The following is a 17933-nucleotide window of genomic DNA, read 5'->3' as shown; positions in this document are numbered from 1 at the left end:
GCAGCCAGCCCCTACCTCTGGACCTTTGCTTGATGACCTATTCTGCTCTATCATTGTCGGCAGTTTACCTATCTACTACAGAGATACAAGATTTCCTGGTGTCTTCTAACTTATGGTCCATGGTGTTGAGCAGGGTGAACCCAGGGGTCAAGACTTGGGGTCAGCACCCAGCTAAGTCCAGACTTCATTTAGAGGGTTCCTGGTGAATACTGGCTGGCTCTAGGCTTTGCACCCTAGGGGATCACACATCACAAGCTCTCAAGAGGAGCCATCCATGTACTTTGGCAACTGATGATCTGTTCCTGTGTGATCCTATTCTAGTTCCCAGGTCTTATCTCTATCAATATGGTTTCTCCTTCGTAGATCCAGCTTCCAGGTTTAACTTGTTCCTTGGTGCTTCACTCTACTAAAAGCCAGCTGTCAACCTACACATCCCAGGTCTGCCTACTGCCTTTTACTGGCTATCCCACTCAGTGTAGCCGGAGGGTCCACACTGGTGAAGTCATCATTCTGACAGTTCATCCTTGAAGTATAGACAACAGACTTTGCCCACCAGATAGTGACTACTAATCTTAAAAGTGTGTAGAACTCAAACTCATGAATGCCAAAATATAGCTTTTGGGTTGCCCCATGTTGATCAATATATACACATACTTGGTTGTGCTATAATTAAGAGTAAGCTCCAGGGCCTGGCAGACCCCTCACCAGCTTCCCCTTTCACCTTGGAAAACGTTTAAAGTGTTACTAAACCAAGGACCCTGCATTCATTATATCTCCCACAGTACACAGAACAAGGAAATTAAATTATTTTATATATATAAACTGCTAAATATCTTTTCTCATCAGTAGTATATAGCAGTCTGTGACAGTGTCCAGCTAAGCACTGGTTAAAGCTTGTAGGAGGAGTTTTCATTCTGCTTTGACTGTCCTATGTGACTGCATAACCCCTGATCCTCTATCTGGACCTGTGCTGATCACAGGCACCCTCCCAAAGATGCACCCTAGCCATACACACTAAACTGAGCATGTGCAGAGTGACTCCTAGAGCTCTGTACTATCAGCATATAAATTGGGTACTATGCAAGAAGGGGAGGATCAGAGAAGACAGAATCAAACAGCCTTTTTACAGAATGTGAAGGATTAACACCTAAAGTTCCACAGTTAGTATAACAAGTATGCTTTACTGCTTATACAGACTGAGTTTACTGTTGTAGGTTTAGTAACACTTTAAAGGGAAAGGATCATTCGTGATTTGGAGCTTAACTACTATATCCTGCTTAAAATAAACCTGTTATTACAGAAACATGGAAGCTGTCATAGATGACCTCTTTTTCTGGCATTGTTAGATTCCAGCCATAATGCTGGCACATGCTAAATCAGTGTGGCTCCTAATCATGTGATTACCAAGACAGCCAATCGTAGTATTCACATGCAGGCTGAAAGTCATTCACAAAAATAAACCAGCAACCTGAAGATAGCAGTATGCCTACTGTATATTTAATATAGTAACTGTCAGATACAATTATAGTATGGAGAAAAATATACATATAAGTAAAACCTAAAAAACTAGAACAAAATAACACAACATTTTTCCCCACATTTTTATCTAGTTGTCAGACTTTAATTATAAAAGATGTTCATGTCCCTTTAAACCTGATTTAGGTAGGAAAATGAGCATATAATTATTGTCAAGGTACCTAGGCTTCGATAATGGTCATGAAGGGGGAAAAATAATCTGGTCTTTTTGAATCTGAGAGCTTATTCATAGTCTTATTAAAGAAAGAAGAAGAAAAAAAGTGGATCTTTCAAATTATGACCCCTCAGCAAATGAATTCATTTGGCTATAAAATATAAAACAAAATCTTTATTTGTATACAAATGGTTAAAAGGCCATATAGAACATTATATTGATGTATTGTATATCTATACTTTACTCCCAAATCGGAGGCTACATCAAGAGGCAGTAAGTGAATTATCTAAATACAGTATATAATATATTGCATTGATATCTGTACATCTGGAAAGTTCACTTACTGGCTCTTGATGTAGCCTCCTATTTGGGTGTAAAGTATAGATATACATCAATATTTATTGTGCTGTGTAGCCTTCTATATGGCTTTTTACTATTTGTATACAAATAAAGATTTTGCTTTATATTTTATGTTCTGTATTTTATGTTATGTTATATTTTAAGTAATTAAACTGCTGAGGTGTCGTACCTTGAAAGTCCTGTCTTTTTTTTTTTAAATCGTCTTTCTTTGGTATGGACTTTATGGGATGTAGTGTGAATATATGCCCAGTGTACTATATCCCCATGCTTGCATACAAAGTCTTAGAAGTACAGAAGCCAGAGTCAGCATTAACTACTCTGAAATGGCTGCTTTTGTATTTATCTCATGATGTGGATGGCATCATTATCAAGACAAAGTTGCACAGGACCTTTATCCAAGGCATGCCTTCACTCCAAAGTTAAATAAGACTCCAATGTCTATTATTAAAGTAGAAAACTAAATCCTTCAATTATTTTAGTGTTAGGTTGAGCTGTCATTAACTAAATATTATATGCAATCATTTATTTTTATTCTCAATAAACAAATGTACAAAAGTGCCATGCAGTTCCTCTCACATACTGTGAATCATAGCATACAGGTAAATACCTTTATTATACTACAAATGCAATGCTACATTTGGCTGTACATTTCAACACATAGCTGCGGACAAAACAAGCTTGAACAACTACTGGCTATACTTAGATTATATATGGTTTAAAAATGATGCTTTGCAAAAGCAATCTGCTAATAGCTAACTCCATTTCCAACATTAAAAATACATATAAAAGCTTTACATTACAAACACATTAGTGGGACAACCTGCTTTATTCCCTTGTTTAAAATTCTGTTCCAAAACTGAGCAGAACAAAGTGAAGCTAATTTTCAAAAGTCAATACTTAGGATTACAGTGGCTGTTTTATCTGCCATTACAGGTATCAGAGACAGATTGCTTGACTAAACAAAGGGGCAGGGGTAGTGAAAGGGAACAAAAAATCAAATTCTCCCAGCATCAGTCTTGAATATGGGTTGTTTTTTAGATGTGACAAGGCCTCTTTAAGTGCTGAACTTGCTTAAAGTATATTTAAAGCCAAAACTTTTTTCTTTCTTTTATGTCATTTTTTGTTAATGCCATTAGGGAGATTTCCTTTCACTTGCTGCCCTGTAGGTTAAATGGGCAGTGAGGGAATATTATTACAAATGTGAGGGAAATCCTCTTTTAGACCATTGTCATGAGAAAATGTGTCCCCGTTGGAAAATTTCTCCTCTATCGATGTTCTGTTGGCAACTTTCATTCTGGGTAAAATTGGTAATCAGGACTATTAGAGATAGAGAATCTCCCTAACAGGGACACAAACAGCAGTAGAAAACTGAACGTGATTCATCACCTGGCTATTCAAATCTAAAAAATAGGATTTTTGTACCTACTGTAAAAGCATTTTCTTGGAGTGTATTAAGGGATACAGGAATTGTTGGATAGTCTGGTTATACCTTCACCTACAGGAGAAATGGACACTGGTAACAACAAATAATGTTGTCCAGACTAAAAACCCACCCATAGCATGACTCGTTTTTGTAGCAAAGTAGTACCAAGACTAAGAAAATAAACAAGATGTTGATTGGGAGGCAGGACCTGACAATCAGGATGATTGCATCGAGAGGGTGTCATGACATCTTCCACAGCCCAAGAAGCTGACATCTATCTTGAGGATCTTCCAGAATAAGAGAATGAAAGTTTTCCCCTAGAGCTGGGTTCCTGAGCCACCAGGCCAAGGACAACCTATTCCTCAGTGCCAGCTGTATAGGTCTGTCCAGGGACACAACTTACTTATCCTGTGACAACAGAATGTTGCATTGTAGAGGCCTAGAGTGAAACTGGGCAAATGGAGCTGCCTTGAAGGAGGCTATTATTAGGCCTAGGACATGCAAACGCAAAGAGCTAGCAACTCCTGGACTAAAAACCTGAACCTGAGACCACAAATTCTAAATATTCTTCTGTGGAAGATATATTCCAGCCTGAATCAGTTCCAGCAACAATTTCTGAATTATCGCGATTCACTCAAACCACTTCAACTTCTAGACAGTCAAAGCCACATTTCCCAAAAGAGCCAGCACCATGTTCTTTCAATAGGAGGTTGTCTAAGCATCCCACAATAGTTTAGCAGGGTAAATGCTGCACATTGGTGGACACCCAAAGTGCAGTCAGGTGTAGAAACGTGTAGTGCCCAACAGCAAACTGTAGGAAACATAGATATGCAGGCAGGTGTCCTTGGATTATGGATTCAAATAAAGACATTCAGAGCTTTGAGATCCAAGATGAGGCAAATTCCTCCTTTGTGTATGGGAATGCTGAACAAATTGGCTTAACCCCCCTGAAACTGTTTTACTACAGGAACAATGATACCTTGATCCAGAAGACCTGAGAGGGCTTGATGAAGACCTGATAATCTGTGGCGTGACACAGGAAAAATTAAGGTGAGAAACCAAAAAGGGGGCAAGGAGCAAAACTCCTGAGAAACTATGTCCTGGTCCAAGCATCAGAGATGCAAAGTTGTCCAAGCACTGCCATCATTCTTGAAAATGGCAGCTTATCTGTATGCCAAGGAATACTTGTCTGAGGATTTGATAGAGTCTAAATGCCAGGCTTGGAGGGTTTCAAGGAGGTAGCTGAGAAAAAAAATGAACATTTCTTAACAGTCAATGAGGGAAAGACTTGTTTAGCTTTCTTCCGCTGAGGAAGATAGGTGATGTTGCTGTCACTAGTGTTCTAAATACATAATATCTAGAATCGATCAGAAGAGACGTTGTCCCTCAAAGAACATGCAGGTCAAATGCTTCTTAAACAAGAATTTTGCAGTCCAAGCACCTTAACCAGGGAGTATAGGTCTGAATACTGACAGGAGACCCATGTAGTAGCCAAACCAAGAAGCTTTTAGCAGACTGGCACAGCTGAAATTAATAATGACAGCTATTTGCCCACATGATGTCCATGGTTTGACAAGCTGACAACCCCAATAAGAATAAAACACATTCTCAGATGTGGGTGTAATAGTCACAGACTGAATTCAGTCTAAACAATTCTTCTTTCACAGAGGGAAGATATTCCACATCTAATAACAAAACCACCTAAGGTCCTGACTCAATCCAGAAAAGTCAAGCATGTCTGTGTCAGTTTTAGTAGAAGGGTTCAGATGCCCATGGGTCAGAGGTTGTCCCCAACAGACAGTTAAACCAGACCATAAGGAACTTCCTTCCCACAGGAGCCAAATGGGACCAAGTTCTGTGGTGCACTGGCATTAGAGCAACCCCACTTCTGTTCACAGAGATAGAAGTGAAGGGCAAACAAAGCATGCTAAGTGTTAAGCACCAAACTAATTCCCCAACTGTCTAGATGTACTGCAATGCCAGAGGCAATGAGGAGGCTTGTATCTGGGCAGTATGATACCCACTAAAATTACATAGAGACCACTGAAAAATGAACAAAATCCACTGGTTGCTCGGGGGGGGGGGGGGGGGGGTGTAGGGTAAATCATTAGAAACAGAAACAGCTGCATCATGGTACGTGGAGCTATCTGAAGTTGACTGTGTAATTCCACACTAAGAACTGGGTGTACACATGGAAGAGACACAACATGTGAAGCAAATGTGCACCTTAGACTTTTAACACTGCTTATCCCAGTTTGTCTCCTTACTATGCAAGCAATCATAACGGGTGTGCATGATCAAGTGTGATCCCTGCTGACTTAGAGCTGCATCAACAAGCCAAGCAGATAAATAGAAGGGATCCTCTGTGTGGCCAACATGCAAAGTACATAAGGTGTAAGCAAGCTGAGAAAGAAAAGGATAATTTTAAGCAGTCAACTATAGTTGCTACTGTAGTAAATACCCCATACCTCACCTCAGTACCAGACAGAGGAAACCTAAATTCAGCATACGCCTGCTAGACATTACAGGAAAACTGCCTTAGCTCTGCACCATTAAGTGCATAAGGAATCCCAAGACATGCTAGCATGTGTGAACTGGTACATAAATGGGTAAGCACTGCCGACTTCAGGACTGTCGCAGAGAGAACATCAGTATAGATATTGAACTGGGAACCAGTGGGGGTTGCCTAACTGAAGAGCTGTTCTGACTGGAGAGACTTCCAGGATTTAACATATCGGGCATGAATCAACCAGGGATCATTGGCTGATTGGACAGACTTCCAGGATTTAACATATCTGGCATGAATCAACCAGGGATCATTGGCTGATTGGACAGACTTCCAGGATTTAACATATCTGGCATGAATCAACCAGGGATCATTGGCTGATTGGACAGACTTCCAGGATTTAACATATGTGGCATGAATCAACCAGGGCTCATTGGCTGATTGGACAGACTTCCAGGATTTAACATATCTGGCATGAATCAACCAGGGCTCATTGGCTGATTGGACAGACTTCCAGGATTTAACATATCTGGCATGAATCAACCAGGGCTCATTGGCTGATTGGACAGACTTCCAGGATTTAACATATCTGGCATGAATCAACCAGGGCTCATTGGCTGATTGGACAGACTTCCAGGAATGAACATATCTGGCTTGAATCTACCAGTGCTTGTTGGTTGACCTGAGTGACTTCCAGGATTTAAAATATTTGGCATGAAACTACCAGCTGTTGTTAATAGTAGAAAATCTTCAAAACAACAGAGAAAAATACATGTGAAAAAAACATATCCAATCTCCTAAGGACATTAGCAAATGACTGGAGCATAATGGTTGGTGATGGAGTTATTTTGTGCTGGTCATTAGTTATTTATTTATTTTGCCAGTGTCTATTTCTTCTGCAGCGGGTTGAATATCCAAACAGTCTAAGAAGTCCCGTGTTCCTCCATGGATAAGAAAGCTCTGCCTTTAGTTATACTTTAAAGTGACCTGCTTGGGGAAAGTTCAGTTTAATACACCTTTCCCAGCAATGCATATGCACCTTTCCTTTCCTTCCATTATGTTCAGCCAAGAACAGAAGATGCTACCCTGTGTAAGCTGCAAGTCACTCAAGTCATACTTACATAGAGATATGGTCTTATCCTATGTGACGACGCTTACTGATTCGGACAATGTTGTGTGAGTCATATGCTCATTCATACCTGAAAGTACCCAGCATTTTGTTTACTCCTACCGGCCCTTGGGGAGTGAAGGAAATGTAAATATGTGCTGCTGGGGATGGGGGTGTACAGGCAAATCTGTGGTTTTGCCTCAGTGGCAGCAGCATAGCCAGTTGCATGGGACATAGTACTGCTCTGCTTTCAGAATTACCACTGATCACCGGTGATTCGTTCCCCAATCAGGGCACTATAGCGATGACACAAATGCAATGAGGCATAATAGCACTAATACAAATGTATTGAGGGTGCTATGGCACTGACACCAGTGTAAGGGAATCACAATAGCACTGACACCAACATAGTGGGCGAAATGACTTTGCTTAAGGTCAATACTTTTATTTTATGGCATAAAAAATTAGATAATATAATAAAACAGTCTACTTTTTGCTGATGTATCTTTTGGTTCTAATACTGTATGGTAATCACTAAATCAAGTAACATACTTTCCTTTTACATGCATTTCTACTAAAAGTGCAATTATTCGATGGTAAACATAAGGAAACTGAGATGACAAATGACATACTGAGCACATTCCACATGACTTTATGAGTAAAATGACTTGGTTAGTTACAGTATGCTAGTAATTGTAAAGCCCAGACACTTTTTTTTTATCTTAATAAAGTGGCAAAGGGTTTAAAATATTTCAACATTTTATTGCAGTCTGAGTTCCTGTTTGGGGGGATTTCTCACTCCCTATTTCTGTGACAGGAAGTGATGGGAAATCTCTCCAACATGGGACACTGACACCAATTAAAACCTAAGAGCAGTTCAAATGTGTCCTCACTCTATCAAAATATGGCTAGAGGTGGGTTTCAAATCTTTAGAGCATCAATACATTTTTGTAGTAGAATTCCCCTTTCAGCAGAAGTACCCAGAGAAAATGTACGTATTTAAAAAGTGAGCATTATGCTGCAGTAGAGCTATGCTGCAATATTCTAGGCTCCAATAATGAAAAAGGTTTCAAATTTACCAGTTTACTGAATAAATAGTACATGTAACATGATTAAAAGACAATGAAGGTTGGTTACCAGGACTCCACATTTAACAACTGGTATCCTTTGATTGAAAAATATCTACATTTAAAATTGGCTATGAGTTGTCTTATTCCAGATCTGTATGGTGTTAGCTCCACCTTGAACTTTATCCTTTCTTTTGGCTTCAGGTAAGGAACCCTGCATCAAACATAAAAAAAAATAAAATTAGAAGTCATGATAATAACACCAAACTGGGGCAAAGCTAGGCCAAAATAGTAAGATGTCTAAGGCATAAAACATATCAGGAGACTGGAGGAACGTAAAGTGTTACTAAACCCACAACAGTAAAATCAGTCTGTATATGCAGTAAAACATGCTTGTTATACTCACTGTGGAACCTAAGGGGTTAATCCTCTGCATTGTGTAAAAAGGCTGTTTGGTCCTCTCTTTTCTGCCCATCCTCTTGTTCAAATGTTCATGTCTTATCTCCTGATAAGACAGACTGAATCCATAGCCATTCTGCATATGCTCAGTTTGGTGTGTATTGCTACAGAGGTTTTATTTTTTTCTTGGGAGAGTGCATGTGATTAGCACAGGGCCAATCAGCACTGTGCAGACAGAGGGTCAGGGGTTCTGCATCCTCTTAGAGCAGAAATAAAACTCCTCCTACAAGCTGTAACCAGTGCTCTGCTGAACACTGATAGACGCCACAAGACTGCTATATACTGCTGATGAGAAAAGGTATTTAGCAGTTTATATTTACTAAAATAATTGCATTTCCATGTTCTGTGTACTGTGGGAGACCAGATATAGTGAATGCAGGGTCCTGGGTTTAGAAACACTTTAAAGGATAAGTTCACCTTTTAGAAAAAAATAATAAATGCACATTTTTTGGAAGGTAAAAAAATGTACATTAATTATTTTTGTCTGCCTGTAAACCATTGCACCAGCGATCAGATTGCTGGTGCCATGCAGGTCTCCTGCAGATCTGTAAGTATTTCTGCATGCTTGTGCGGGATGTAAGAGCAAGCAGATATACTGACTGAAGAGTCAGTGAACTAAAATGGCGCTTAATAGTGCCATGGTGGTCCATTGAGGACTACGAGCTGACAGCTTCTAAGGCTGTTGGGACTTGTAGTCTCTCATTCATAGATGACTGTGAATGATTGACGCGGCCATGTGGGCAGAGTCCCGCACGGTGACTTTTTTTTTTAATTTGACAGCTAGCAAGGGGGGAGAAGATCCCCCTCACTAGCTGTCAAAGTGGGGATTGGGGGGGATTGGGGGCCGACCTGATCATAACATGTTACATGTTACACCCTGATTATGGGTCTAACATGTAACATGTTACAAAAGGTGAATTTATCCTTTAATTTGGTTTGTACAAGCATCAAGGGAAATGTAGGATATGATGAAACCTTTAAGTACATTAAGAGTGTAAATAAAGTTCAGCAGGGCAGTATTGTCAATATGACCTTAAATTGGCAGGAGGAAAGTTTTTAGAAACTATTATTTTACTGAAAGAGTAGAGGATGCTTAGAGTCCACAGTAAGAGCCCATTTACATCACACATGTTGGACCACATTGCTTAATGCCAGACAAAATTCATTGTTTCTAATAGGCTGAGTTCATACCAACTTATTGCATTGGTTAGCGCATTGTGAAAATGGAATGTGCTGCATTTAAGCACGTTGCAACACTCTGCAATGCATTACAGCACGCCACAACACTGATCAAGGATGGAAAAGGATTGTATTTTGGCTCCAACCAGGATCAATAATCCAGCACATCAATGCAACACTTTAAAATGATGTACATTAACACAAAGCAATGTGTTTACAATGGATGGCAATGTACATCCACTCAAGTGCATATAACATGCACAAATGCAACAGAAGTGTTATGAGTCTAACATGTTTAGGATAAACCTAGGTCTATTCACATACAGAAATGTTAAAACTCTTCTAAGTTTATTTTCCCTTACAGTAAAAGAAAGCAGATTCTTAAAATAGTGGTCAGAGCTTGAACTAACAGTCAAGGATACGGTCACCCATGTAACAGTTGCCACAACTGTTATTATGCATTTGACACCAGAGAAAGACCTTTCTGCAAAAATCTACACTCGCCGGCCACTTTATTAGGTACACCTGTTCAACTGCTTGGTAACACAAATTGCTAATCAGCCAATCACATGGCAGCAACTCAAAGCATGTAGACTTGGCAAAGACGACTTCAGCAAGTTCAAACCGAGCATCAGAATGGGAAAGAAAGGGGATTTAAGTAACTTTGAATGTGGCATGGTTGTTGGTGCCAGACGGGCTGGTCTGAGAATTTCAAAAACTGCTGATCTACTAGGACTTTCATGCACAACCATCTCTAGGGTTTAAAGAGAAAATATCAATATGGGAGACAATGGTCAACTTAATAAGGAAAATCTCAGGGATAAAGATAGGATTAGATACAGAAGTGTGCTTATTACATAATACAGAGCTACCAGTAAATAAATACAAGGATTTGGGTATATGGTACTATGTGAATGCAGCAAAGGGTTTGATACCTAAATTCTGGCATAGTTCAGAGGTGCCAAGAGAAAAGGACTGGGTAGAGAGAGTGAATCAGATTAGTAGGATGGAGAAATTGTGCTATATCCAAGAAGACAAGATGGAGGTATACAATAGGAGATGGGGGAAATGGGAAGATTTTGTACATCAAACGAATATATGTGAAGCAATGGGAAGTGATAAGTGAAGTTACTTGGTTTTTTAGGGAAAGATGTAAGACAGTGGGTGGGAGTTGGGATGTGGTAGGGAGGAGGGGTAGAGGGAAGGGATATAAAAAGGGGAAAATAGAAAGATATAAGATTAAGAATTTTATATGTTATATGAGATTGTTGAAGAAATGTTTTGTTATGTTTTTTTTTCTTTTTCCCTTTTTTATATGTATATATATATATATATGAAAAATTAATAAATATTTGAATTAAAATAAATAAATAAAAAACAAAGAGAAAATATCCAGTGAGTGGCATTTGTGTGGACGAAAATGCATTCCTGATGTCAGAGGTCAGAGAAGAATGGGCAGACTGGTTGCTGCGATATTCAGATGGTAGGGTCAGAATTTGGCACAAACAACATGAAAGCATGGATCCATCCTGCCTTGTATCAACAGTTCAGGCTGGTGGTGGTGGTGTAATGGTGTGGGGGATATTTTCTTAGCACTAGCAAGTTGTAGCTATGAAAGTGGCTGATGAATGTACAGTGAAGGAAATAAGTATTTGATCCCCTGCTGATTTTGAATGTTTGCCCACTCACAAAGAAATGATCAGTCTAAAAATTGAATGATAGATGTATTGTAACACTGAGAGACAGAATAGCAACCAAAAAATTCAAAAGAAATGTATGTCTAACAAATTATGCACTGATTTGCATGTTCATACAGTCATTTCACGTCAAAATATTAAAGGCTGGTTTCAGGATATACTTGAAGGGGTTATATTAATACTTACACTGCCAACAGTTGCCTGTCAATCAATCCACTGCCTTCCACTACTAAGGTGCAGTCGGTAACCGCCATATGAAGTGGGTTGGTAAACCGGATCTCCAGAGCCATTGTTTTGTGCAGCATAGCAGTAGATAGAGGCTGAAAACGAAAAGATGACAGTCAGTCATTTCAGTTGTTTCTACACAGTATTCTATGCTTCCTTATTCAAGCTTATCAATTTAAAGATCCTGCAAAGTCATAAAAATGTTGATCTGCCAGAAATGCATTCAGCTCAGTCCTACTGTGGGCAATCTTGTGGACTAAGGGTTATCAGCCCTTCCCAGTCTCCCTGTTCAGCCACCTGTCTTGGCTTTGTCCAGCTACTTGTAATCCCAGCTGAAAGATCTCTCCCAATCTATGGCAGGATTTCATTACAATAGGAAGAAGGGTCAGCCGCACACCAGAGGATAGATGAATATAGTGTTTATTTATTGATCAATAGGACACACAAAACACCAGGACATGAATACAGGACCTGTTAACGCATTTCACACAATCTCATGCTTAATCATAATAATAATAATAGTTATGATTTAGCACGAGATCGTGTGAAACGCGTTAACAAGTCCTGTATTCATGTCCTGGTGTTTTGTGTGTCCTATGGATCAATAAATATACACTATATTCATCTATCCTCCGGTGTGCGGCTGACCCTTCTTCCTATTGCATCATGTGTGGTGGCGAGCCAGAGCCTGCACCTGTTGTGGATTGATCTGGATTGTTTGCCTGAGCGGTATACCTTTTTGTTCTTAGGATTTCATTACAAATAAATATTCTATAAACTACTATGGAAAGTTCAGCAAGCACAGTGCTTTCAGAGAAAAGCGCCTTATAAAACATGTTACAATGTGTAAGGATTTTTCTTAAAGTCCTTGCACTTTAAAGTGGTTGTAAAGCTCAGACATGAAATATGAACAAACCTTATCCTTCTATAGTGTGTGCTTGTCTCTATTAAGAGCACTCACATATATGCCAACGTGCCGGCCACTTTTTGCACGGGTATGAGAGCCTATTCATTTGAATGGACTCCTGTGCCTGTGACACACAGGAAAGAAGTCCCTGCACGGTTGTGTTTTCCTGTCTGGGCGGCGTGCCATTAGAACTAATGGCACCTGCACGCAGGTCCGAATGTGAACCTAGGGTAAGTGTCATTTCTGTGTGCTGCTTTGATCCTCTGCTATCATCATGAATCACTTCTGACAAGTTTTCCTGCCACCAAGAGAAAAATGGTGACAAGGGAGGGACCTCCCACACTTTAACAGCCTCAGCTCTGTTCCTGTGTGGTGTGTGGAGAGGGGTGTATCCCTTCCCCCCAATCAACTCTCAGAGCTCTCCTCACTGAGCTCTGCACAGTGTAACTTCAGGTCTCTGCCGTCCTTTTGCTGACAGCTCAGACAAGCTTTACAAATTCTGGATATTGAACAGGTATAGAGTTAAGAAGACTGCGGGTAAACAGGTACAACTTATGTAGGAGGATTTATTTAATCTCTGTGTATCACCTGAGACCAGTCACTTCACTAGCTATATGTAAGGGTTTACAACCACTTTAAAGTGACTTATTAAATAGACAAAAAAAGTTGTGTAGCGCTGGGTGCTACAATGAAAGATCGACTTCAGGTTGACCTTACACTGCAATTCCCTGATGACATTTTTCTCCCTTGCTTAATCATTGACATTTATTCTCTACATTTTTTGGACTTATCTTCCACACCATAGGTGTTTTTGACCCTTGTAGTGCCATGAGGGTCTAGCTGTTTAGGTCCTGCTATAGCATAATGAACATTCTGTGGTCAAAGATAGTCATTTATTTGTAGTCCTGGTTGATACAGTCCTTTTGCTGAGCCAAAGCACAAATAATTCCCCTGTTGAGATTTTACAGTTGGTGTTGGAGAACACTTCCACAAACCATTTCCATAATTACTACTTCTATATTAATTGATAGGCCAGATTCCATTGTAACAATAATTTTGTTAGTTCCTAAACAAGAGTAACCACATACCTGTGAGTGGGTGGGGGTAAACGATCTGGTTGGATTGTTTTTTCCTGATTTATGACTGAAGAAGTTAAATGAATAAGTTCACAAACTAATTTGCATAAGTAATTAAAATATATTGTCTACTTTGACAAACTGCCAGTTGACCTTGCCATTCAAGCAAAAACACAGGCATTCCTACATTGGGAGCACTTGAATTGCATCACAGTTCTGCATAATCCTCTGGACCAAGGACCCTCAGTCCCACTTTTCTTCTTTACTGTTCTTCTTTTTGTTCTGATATAAAGAACTTGGTAAACAAAATTAACAGAAGTGTAATATTGCACTAGACCTTTCCCGCTACACCTTTAAATGTGTGCATTTATTTTCACACTTGAGTATTAAGAAAAAGAGGTGTCAGTTAAAATCATAGGACCCCATAGCAAAGTTATGACAGGGTCCTCTCCCTCCCTGAGTTAGACATCAGTTTCTAGGGTGATAAATAAACTGTTACAAAAAAAGTGCCCTAGAGGGGGGCTGACTTACATAAACAAGAGAAAGAGGGAAAGATTGTCCTGGAGACCTTAGGAGACTGTTTCAGGTAGATAAAGACTGTCCAGGAGAGGCTTGGGGTGCAACATAAAAACCTTTCTGATGGGCTTACAGGGAAGCATCCTGTTTCTCCCCTGACTTGGACAGAGGGAGAGACGGTCTTGCAGACGCTTCTACGAACACATAAAGTCTGTCATGAAGATGTTATGAGATTGCCCTTGGAAGAAAAGGGCTGTCTTGGGGAGCTTTAGGAGAGGCAAAAGAGAAAAAAACCTTCTCTGAAGGTCCTAAATGGAAGCATCCAGTACCTTTCCTGCTTTAAAGAGATGGAGAAGATGTCCTGGTGACATTAAGAGACTATCCTGGGGCCACAAAGAGACTGTCCTAGACACACTAAAACTCTCTTGGGAAGAGAATGACTGTTATGGAGAGCTCTGAGAGGGACAAAAGAACATTTCTGAAGGGCCTACAGGAAAGTATCCTGTTCCTCGCCTAGCCAGGGATAACTTCAAAAGCCTAATCTTGTGATTTTTTACTGTCACTTTTAAGGAACTGGCCACTGCAGTCAGTTCAGACTGGGAAAGGAACATCATAGAGTTATGCTAAACATTTTTAAAGCAATGTCAGCAAATCTTGTTCTACTCAATACAACCTGCTTGGTCCTCCCTCATCCCTGGGCCCCACTTCAGCTGCCTAAGCTGCTATTGTTATAGTTTATATCTTTGGGAAAAGTAGTGGTGACGAAGGCATTAGTGGGTTTAATCAATCTTTTTTTTGCATGAATTCTTTTTGGCCTTCCTAAAATGGGATCATGGCAGGGATCTGTGCTTTACCTATATACATTTCATTGACTATCTCCCTCTTTCCTATCTCAGAAAACTGGAAGGTTTGGTCATGGAACCCCTGTTGATTGGGATCTTTAGTGTCACTTTCTCTGCTATTCCATATCCAAGACTTGTATATCTATTACATATCAATACATGCTTTCATTGCCTTTTTCTATATGTTGTGGGGACTGGAAGCAGACTCTCCTAAATATATGTTTTTGTACATGTATAAATATTTATAGCAACAGGTCAACCATTTTATTCTACCACAAAAACAAAATTAGGACTTTCTGGGCGGTGATCTCCTATAAGTTTTGTGTTCAACATACAGTACATCTATACTGTCTTTTTATATTACCTTAATAATAATCGGTGGATTCTCCAGCACAAGATCCTTAGTGACGACCACTTTTGCTCCAAATGGTAATTCACAAAGGGCAACCATTTGAATCATATTACCCTCATTAAGACCTTTGCTGTAGTGGGAGTATGGTATTTGCAAGGAAATATGTGCATCTGGAAAGAAAATATAAGTAATAAGAACTGGCTCGCAAAAAAGTAAGCATACAAGGAAATGTGTAGTAATTAATTGTGTTTGCAATAAAAGGTTTTCCTGCCCGCTTTAAAACTGTCTGCAAGTTCACATACTAAATGAATTATCTGCTAAATTCTATATCACCTGCATTAAAGTATGAAGTGGTGTGAATGTACCATATGTTGGGGCATAACTAGAGGGGAGGCAGATCATGCAAGCACTACTGAGGTATTGAAGTGTGCTCACTTATATTAAAATACAGTAACTAGACACAATCCATTGAGATCCACTATAAAAAAGAGACATCCTAAAAACCCGTTAACCAGAGGAAGGTCAAAAAACTTGAAGCGAAACTTCACCCAAAAGGGAAGTTCTGCTTTTCCACCTCCTCCTCCTCTACCATTTTTGGACAGTTTTTTTTTTGGGGGGGAGAGTGGGTACCTGTGACATACGGTCACTTTATCTATTCGCCCCCTCTCCGGCCACAACCTTTGGGATACTTTACAGGTCCCAGAAGGCTGCAGGACCATTCACAAAGCGCAGTGCGGTTCTTGCATGCACAAAGGACAACCGGCTATGAAGTTGAGTTGCAAGGAGTTACAGCCCGCTGCCCACAGGGACCCAAAGACCAGTGAAGAACCAGCTCAGGTGAGGATGGTGCTGGATCCTTGGACAGGTAAGTGTCCTTTTATCAAAAGTCAACAGGTGCATAATTTGTAGCTGCTGACTTTCCATTTTTTTGTTCCTAGGGTGAAGAACCACTTTGAAGCTTGGTACACTTAGTTCATTCTACTATGACATCTGAATAAGTAGTTGCCTACAGGGTATGCTCTACGTCCTATTGTAGAATATTCCAAATTTTTCTTACTCTTTCATTAAAGAGCCCTTTCCATATGAAAAAGTAAACCAAGGGGTGTCCTCATGTCTTTGGAAATGAACTCAGTTTGAACAATTTTCTGCAAGGAACTTTCTGTTATTAAACAACAGGGGTGGGCATTTAATTTTCATAAGGGGCCATATGGGAAACGGGGAGTGTTGTGGAAGACCAAACTTAATTTTTCTAAATATTAATTTTGAACTGGGAAGGTCTATAACTACATAAACATGTAGAAAAAAAACACCTGTTGTTAGGAATAAAAGGTACAACTGCTCATGAAATATGTCTCTTCCAGGCAGGTGGTTGGGGGGTTGTTTTACCACCATCCGGCCATCCACCTAAATTGTAAAATAACAGTTGGACAGGGCGGTTCACATTTTTAACTCAGGGCACAAACTTTGACAAGTGGCACTGCTTGTCAGACTCACCCACTGAATTCAATGGGTCTCAGTGAGGAAGCAGACAGCGGAAACATCAATGGCCGAACAGGGACAGCCAAAGAGCCAGGTGTGGCCCTGGGGCTGCAATTTGCCCAGGTCTGTTATACAAGGTATTCATAACCCATCTTTCCTAGGTGTTCCTTGTGTTATCGGCTGGTTGACATTATTGATGGCATACTAGCAGGGGCAGACTGACCATTTGGAAACTTGTGCATTGCCCGAAGGCCCAGGGTCAGTAAGGGACCCCATAAGATGCCCCTGGTACCTTTTTCATAGGCTTTTTAGAGTTTGGGCAAGGACACAGGGGCCTCATGATCCCCTATTGCCCGGGGGCCCATGAGTTGTCAGTCCGCCCCTGCATACTATTTAAATATCAGTTATTTTGATAATCTAAAAAAAAATATTAAATTTTTTTTTTTACCTTTTTATTAGATTTTTTTTGTATGATATAGGAGTGTGGCCCCTGTTCAGAATCAGCACTGGCATTTAGATACATATCTGTCTTTCAGTAATTCTGAGCCAATCCCAATACACAGGCCATAATTAGTAGAATCTATTTCTGAAATGTTTTTAAAGCCTTTAGAAAATAATACATTTAATATGTGGAAATGTTAATATTATGTTTAAGTATCTTTTTAAAAACAATAGAAAAATAGGGATGACTTTGCTTTCTTTACATTCCTCTTGTGTCTTTCCCAACCTATAGAAAGTAAAACAGTGCAGCCTGGTGGACACTTTGTAAGCTGCAATTATAGCTTTCAGAGTCCTCTGTGCTAGAGAGACATTGTGCATTGCCATGACACCTGTAATGCTAGTCGATGCTTGTTGCATACATGCATTTTAGGGATGTGACCATTTATTTTTATGGAGCCCCCAATGTGGATTCCTGTATCAAACAATGTACGTGATACAGGCAAGGCAGTGCATTGCATACACCAGATACCTGCTCTGCATTGCAATGCATGTGGAGGGAACCCACAACACTGGAAAACTCATATTTGGAATTAAATGCCAATACCA

General features: G+C 39.9%; 1 protein-coding gene across 1 annotated transcript in view; it reads right to left on the bottom strand.

Annotated features, from left to right (window-relative positions):
- Nucleotides 1-2644: 2644 nt before the first annotated feature.
- LOC149465851 (protein-glutamine gamma-glutamyltransferase E-like) overlaps nucleotides 2645-17933 on the bottom strand; it is a 74875-nt gene continuing 59586 nt past the window's right edge. The window contains exons 11-13 of the mRNA XM_089673382.1: nucleotides 15420-15577; nucleotides 11676-11809; nucleotides 2645-8368 (exon numbers count right to left, since the gene is read on the bottom strand). Coding sequence (XP_089529508.1) covers nucleotides 8221-8368; nucleotides 11676-11809; nucleotides 15420-15577 — 440 coding nt within the window. The 3' untranslated portion in view covers nucleotides 2645-8220. The remainder of the gene's footprint in view (nucleotides 8369-11675; nucleotides 11810-15419; nucleotides 15578-17933) is intronic.

This window comes from Staurois parvus, unplaced genomic scaffold (genome assembly GCF_062004578.1).
Source record: "Staurois parvus isolate SC_StPar_1 unplaced genomic scaffold, SC_StPar_1.0 ptg000137l, whole genome shotgun sequence".
Lineage (NCBI taxonomy): Eukaryota > Metazoa > Chordata > Amphibia > Anura > Ranidae > Staurois > Staurois parvus.
Note: the sequence above shows the minus strand (reverse complement) of the source record. Positions and strands in the feature narration are given on the sequence as shown.